This window comes from Mus pahari, chromosome 18 (genome assembly GCF_900095145.1).
Source record: "Mus pahari chromosome 18, PAHARI_EIJ_v1.1, whole genome shotgun sequence".
NCBI classification, from domain to species: domain Eukaryota; kingdom Metazoa; phylum Chordata; class Mammalia; order Rodentia; family Muridae; genus Mus; species Mus pahari.
The window spans coordinates 40,579,333-40,586,408 of NC_034607.1; the positions used below are offsets into that span (position 1 = coordinate 40,579,333).

At 43.2% G+C, this 7,076-nt stretch overlaps 1 protein-coding gene across 1 annotated transcript in view; it reads left to right on the forward strand.

Annotated features, from left to right (window-relative positions):
• Positions 1-7,076, forward strand: part of Spast (spastin) — a 53,401-nt gene that overhangs the window by 9,745 nt on the left and 36,580 nt on the right. Inside the window, exon 2 of the mRNA XM_029531206.1 lies at positions 3,500-3,583. Coding sequence (XP_029387066.1) covers positions 3,500-3,583 — 84 coding nt within the window. The remainder of the gene's footprint in view (positions 1-3,499; positions 3,584-7,076) is intronic.

The window sequence follows — 7,076 nt, forward strand, 5'->3', positions numbered from 1 at the left end:
TGGTTGTGAGCCACCATGTGGTTGCTGGGATTTGAACTCTGCACCTTTGGAAGAGCAGTTGGGTGCTCTTACCCACTGAGCCATCTCACCAGCCCTAGTATGGTGGTTTTCAACCTGTGGGTTGAAACTTATCAGAAAACAAACATTTTTCCCATGGTCATAGGAACCTCCAACCATAAATTTATTTTTGTTGTTACTTCATAGCTGTAATTTTGCTACTGAACAATGTCTTAGTTTCTGAGACCATCAGAAATGTGTGTTTTCTGACAGCTGCAACCCTCAGATTGAGAAGCACTGGGTTAGTAGGTAGAGGTGCCTGCCAGCAAACTTGATGATGTGCGCTACCCAGGACCTACATGGTAGAGAGAGTTGGCACTTGCCAGTTGTTCTCTGGCCTCCACAGGGGCGTTGTTACAGGGGCACATCCACACACATAACACTAAACAGATAAATGTAATAAGAAAAATGTAAATAAGAAGAATGTGTAGATTAGAGCAGCTCTGTTAAGCATTGTCCGTACGGTAAGGGAAGACCTGATACCTCACTGTTTTAGTAGATCAGTGTATATGCTAGAGAAACTGCAGATGGGTGTTAGGGATAGAATGTTCATTGTAGCACCACTTAAAATAAAGAACTAGGTCCATGTTTGATATGTTTTTGGGGAGAGAACTGGGGATTGAACTCAGGGATTGGACATGTTAAGCAGGTGTTTTGCCACTGAACTCCAGCCTCGCCCCTAATTTTTAATATTTTTAAAGCATTTTTCTTTATTATTTTATGCATATGAGTGTTTTGTCTATACGTAAACTTACACCACATGTGTGCCTGGTACTCAGGAGATTCTAAGAGGGCGTCCCATCTCCTGGACTGCAGTTAGAGAGGTTGTGAGCCGCCATGTGGGAGCCGGGGTCCCAGCTCTGGTCCTCTGCAAGAGCAGTGCTCCTAACCCTTGGCCCAGCGCTCCAGCTCTAGGGTCTTTCTCTTCTTAGTATCTTACCTTTTTTTGCAGTGCTGGGGATGAAACCCAGGCCTTCCTCCAATGAGGCAATGTTTCACCACCGAGTAGTATGTTCCCTTTCATTTAATACCTGTTTAAACAATTTTAAAAAATACTTAAAACACTTTATTTATTTTGTGAGTATTGTCATGGTGCAAGTATGGAAATTAGATAACCACTTGTGGGAATCTCTTTTCTCCTCCTACCGTCTAAGTTCTGGGTATCCAACTCAAGTTGTCAGCCTCAGCAGCAGGCACTTTTCCCCCCTAATCTGTTTCACCAGCCCTTCAGGACCTTTTAATATAGAAAATGGCTGAATTACCAGGTTAATATACTGTATATCACTGTAGCAATCTCACGTGTGAACTGGAAAGCCCACAGAGCTGGCTCTGGGTAGATGCTTGCTGCACAAGCTTAGGTCCCGCCTTCAGGTCTCCAGCACCCTGTGAAAGCCAGATGTGCTTGGCTCTCCCAGCGCCGGAGTACTTAGAGACAGTGGCTCTCTGGGAATCTGTGGCCAGGCATTCCTACCCAGAGTAGTAAGTACCAGGTTAAGTGAGGGCTGCTGTCTCAAAAACCAAGAGGGCCTGGTGGAACACACGACAGGTAAAAGCTCTTGTTGCCCAAGCCTGGCATCCTGTTGGATTCCCGAAACCCATGTAAAGATGGAAGTTAGACGACTTCACCAAGTTGCCTTGTGATCTCCATACATGCTGTGGCACGTGCAACCATGCCTCAGCCCATGTGGGAACCTCTAAGGTGGAGAGCAATAGAAGAAGATAGTGGACATCAGCCTTGGTCTTCCATATGTGCAGGAAAGGGCTTGTGCCCAGAACAGACATGCACACACATAAATGAAAGGTAGGAGTCTCGGCATGCGCTTTTAATCCTAGCACTCTGAGGGGCTGGTGAGATGGCTCAGCAGGTAAGAGCACCCGTCTGCTCTTCCAAAGGTCCTGAGTTCAAATCCCAGCAACCACATGGTGGCTCACAACCATCTGTAAAGAGATCTGACGCCCTCTTCTGGAGTTTCTGAAGACAGCTACAGTGTACTTACATATAATAAATAAATAAATCTTAAAAAAAAAAAAAAAAAAATCCTAGCACTCTGGAGGCAGAGGCAGCTGTATCTGAGTTCAAGGCCAGCCTGGTGAATATAGTGAGTTAGTTCCAGGACAGCCAGGACTACCTAGATAGACCCTGACTCAAAACAAAACAAAATGCCGGGTGTGGTGGCACACGCCTTTAATCCCAGCACTTGGGAGGCAGAGGTAAGGGGATTTCTGAGTTCGAGGCTAGCCTGGTCTACAAAGTGAGTTCCAGGACAGCCAGAGCTATACAGAGAAACCCTGTCTCGAAAAACCAAAAATACAAAACAAAACAAGAAATATTACAAGTATTGGTACTGAGGTCATGATAGTGGCTTCTTGGAAGGGAGAGCCCATGAGAAGAAGGAGCTGCAAAGGAGCTAACTCCCTCCTATTTGCTAGGATTTATCCACTTTGGTATTAAAAATTGGCAATTAAAAATTGCTGGGACTTGAACTCAGGACCTTCAGAAGAGCAGTCTGTGCTCTTAACCACTGAGCCATCTCTCCAGCCCCATCAACTGCTTTTTAAATACTTACTCTTTACTAGGCAGAGTGAAAACATACTGTCAGAAGTAAGAAATTGCCAAGTGTTTACGGGTTGACTTATTGGGGGATAACAAGGGAAGGGAGGAACACATCTTTAATCCCATTTCTAGGAGGCAGAAGCTACAGATCTCTGTGAGTTCAAGGCGAGCCTGGCCTGCACAGTGAGTGCTTTATAAAACTTTTCTTAAAAAGGCAGTTGGGGGTGGGTCACTGGGGGAATAGGGAATACACATTCATAAAGAAGTATTTCTTAGTTGTATATGGGATCTACAAAAAGATTTCATTCTATTTTGAGATAATGGCAGTTGTGTTTGAAAATGCCAGACATGATGGCACACACCTTTAATCCTAGCACACAGGAAGCAGAGGCTGGAGGATCTTTGAGTTTGAGGCCAACCTGGTGTACAGAGTTTCAGGGCAGCTAGGGCTACGCAGAGAAACCCTGTCTTCAGAACAAAACACAACTGGGGCCAGAGAGATGGTTCAGTGGTAAAAGGGCTTAAATGCCAGACCTGGTGATCTGAGTTCAGTCCCCAGGGCCTATGTGTAGAAGGAAAGAAAGCAGTTCCCATGGTTTTTTCTGCTTCCCATGAGCATGTTGTGGCAAGTGTGCACCCGCTCTCTCTCACACACACTATCAACAAATAATGTAAGTTAGAGAACCTAAAATTGTGAGAAACACTGGGACTGTAGTCTCCCTGTTGAAGAGACAGACATATTAAGATAGAAGTCATGTGGTGGGTGATGTTTCTCAGACTCACCACAGCCTCTTCCTGTGTCATCTTTCAGTATGATACCCAGGACAGTGGATGCTACATTGTCACACTCATGACATATACAAATAATGATTTTTATTTTTAAAGCAGGACAGAAGGAACAAGCTGTGGAATGGTATAAGAAAGGTATCGAAGAACTGGAAAAAGGAATCGCTGTTATAGTTACGGGCCAAGGTGGGTAATACATATAGTTTCTATTACACCCCGAATCTACAGTAATCCCTCCTTCCAAATCTTGTCTTCCTGGGGACCCTGCAAGGGCTCCTGGTGAAGTAAACCCCATGTACTGCCACGCCCTAAGTACTATACTGATCCAGGACGGCTGCTGACTGACCTCAGGGCAGCAGCACGTGGACAAAGATTCATCATTATGGTGGAATAGATCGGGTAAAGGTGAAATGGTATTAATTCTACACACAGTTCAATGTTCATACATTGTTTATTTTTGCAATTCTCTATTTATTTTGGACTGTAAGGGATCACAGGTAACTGAAAATTCTGAAAGCATATTTGCATAAGGGCAGGGCTATATACTGAATTTATATGATTACCCTCTCTTTAGATCTATTTACCTCAGTGAATATATTTTATTTCTTGATGTCATTGCTAATATTTGTGCATATATGGTACTGGGTATTCTAAACGTGAAATTCAATAAAGTCTCAAATATGACTTCATATATATAGCAGGCAGGAATATACTCTATGATCCTTATGCAAGCATCAATAAGTGATCAACTGGTGGTCAATTACTGAATAGTTGTTTATCAGTCACATGTGTTGTCCCTGTTCTTGCTGATGCTAGTACTGGTGCTTGTCTCACACACCATGGCATGTCCCTTCTCTGACTCCATCCCCAGCCTGGCAGTGGGTGTTCCGGTTTTTAGTGTGTGTTAGCATATAACTAAATAAGTCACACACTTTAGTCTGAGCACTAGGAAGGCAGAGGCAAGAGGACCTCTGAGAGTCATCTAAAGCCAGTTTGAGCTATGTAATGGAACCCTGTCTCAAACAAATAAAATACAATAAATTTGTGTTTGACTCTTTTAAACAAAACAGTTTCGTTTAAATTAAAATCAAATTTGTATTATGATCTAAGCCAGCACTTGTGGGTTGTTAGTTGAAAAGCCTGGGCTATACAGTGAGACCTGTAATTGGAAACAAAACAGAAATAAACTTAGAGCCTAATATCTTTGTAGTTAACATTCCTTGGATACTTGCTGTCTCTCAGCAATCTCTAAATGCCTATATAGATAGAGCATCTGGTTTTTGTGGTAACTGTGCTTTATAGCTACTGTTACTGTCCTTATTTTCAGATGAGAAGCATGACATACAGAGAAGTAATTCAACTAAGGTTTCACGGCTAGCAAGTGTGAGAAAGTCACTAGATGGAGAGACTGAATTCTTTATTCTCTCCTCCTCCTGTTGCTGCTGCTGCTCCTCCCCTTCCTCCTCCTCTTTTTCCTCTTCCTTTCTGCTTCTTCATCTTCTTCCTCCTCCTTTTGTTCCTCCTCTTTTTGTTTGTTTGTTTGTTTGTTTGTTTGTTTGTTTGTTTGTTCAGTTTTTCAAGACAGTTTTTCTCTGTGTAGCTCTGCCTTTCCTGGAGCTAGCTCTGGAGTCCAATCTGGCCTCAGACTCAAGGATCCCCCGCCTCTGCCTTCTGAGTTCTGGGAATGAAGGCGTGGCCACCACTCCTTGTTGTGGTAAATCTCCAACCCAAATAAGCCCTGGCAATGAAAACAGTACACAGTTAATATGAATACATGCTGTGCGCCTAGACTGGGCTGACCTACCGCTACACTACCATCTTCCACATCTATGATACCCCTTAGAACTTGCAGTTTCTCCAGGCCATGTGCTTCTACTCTGCTTTCCTTCATCTTCCTCCTCCTCTGCGTCCTCTCCCTCTTCCTTTTCCTCCTCCTTCTCTCTCCACCTTCCCTTTTATCTGCCCAATCATCAGCTCTCCTTTATTTTACAAATTAAGGTGGGAAGCAGGTTTACAGGAAATCACCTGAGTGCTGACTCATTCCTTGTTCACAGCCACTCACAGGAGAATGGAATTATCAAATATAATTAGCCCCAGGGCTACCTACAACAACTCCTGGCTCTTTTTTTTTCTTTATTTTAATATTTACTTTTATTTTGTGTATAGTTGTTTTGCCTGCATGTATATTTGTGTGCTGTGTCTGTGCCTGGTACCTACAGAGGCCGAGGAGGGCATTAGATCCCCTGGGACTGGTATTACAGATAGTTGTGAGCCACTGTGTTGAATTCTGTGGATAGAACCTGGGTCCTCTGAAAGAACACTCAGTGCTCTTACCCCTGTCTGAGCCAGCTCTCGAGCCCCTGGAGGCTGAACTTTTTTTTTTTTTTTTAAAGATTTATTTATTTATTATATGTAAGTACACTGTAGCTGTCTTCAAACACTCCAGAAGAGGGAGTCAGATCTTGTTAGGGATGGTTATGAGCCACCATGTGGTTGCTGGGATTTGAACTCCGGACCCTTGGAAGAGCAGTCGGGTGCTCTTACCCACTGAGCCATCTCACCAGCCCGAGGCTGAACTTTTAATAGTGTTTTGACTGTTGTGTACTATGTGAGTTTTAATATCAAAGTACCATTGTACGTAGCAGTGGGAGTGCATTCTGATGAATGCATCATTAGATAGTGTGAACCTCTTCATGATAACACTTCTGTAAGCCTGATGGTATAGACCATTCACTCTCTATGGCCTTTTGATGCTGACTTTCAACACCTGCCTCACAGGTGCTGGGATTATAGGTGTGCATTGCAATGGGATCTCTATTTTTAACATTTCTTTAGTTCTGTTGTTGCTTGAGACAGGGTCTCACTATGTATGAATAAAGGTGTGTACCACCACCACCCAGCAGATCTCTTGTATAAACAGCAGGATCTGACTTACTGGTAGAGCATTGCCTAATTTAGGTGAAGCTCTGGGAAAAACTCAGTCATTGCAGAAATCAGTTAAGAAAGAAGTGTGAGGGGTTGTGTCTTTGAGGCTTTGATGACCATGACTTTATGAATTAAAAATATAAGTATATATGCAGGACTTTGTGAACTTCACAAAGAACTGTTAGAAGGAAATGACTTATGCCTTTTATTACTAAGAGGAAAAAAAAAAACCCTCAAAGTGTGTTTTCTTCTCACCACTTAGAATTTAAGTTCTGATTATACTGAGTAGAATATGTCTTTGGTGGACATCACAGCCTCACTGTTTGTGACATATTCACTCATGCACAGGGTGTGACAAAGTGACTGCAGCCTGGCTGGTAGTAAGGTGGCACAGACGACAGATCATATCCTAGCTTTGTTTGTATAGTGTGCCTATGTGTATATCCTCCGGCTGTCATGTTTGCACAGCAAGCAGCTCTGCCCACTGAGCCATCTCACTAGTCTCAGTTCAGAGAATGAAGTATGAGGGGAAATGTCATGGACTCCATGAAATCTACGGGACTGCATCAGATTTGAAGCCAGCATGAGGAACCGTGGCAGAGAGTTTGTGAAGTAACATGTCTGTGTATAATATATATAAAAGATAGGTTCACACTATAAATTCCACACTGGTTTTGAATTCACGGTCCTCCTGCCTCAGCCTCCAGAGATAGAAGTTTAGGTGTTCTTTGCCTTGCCTAGCAAAAGCATTCCC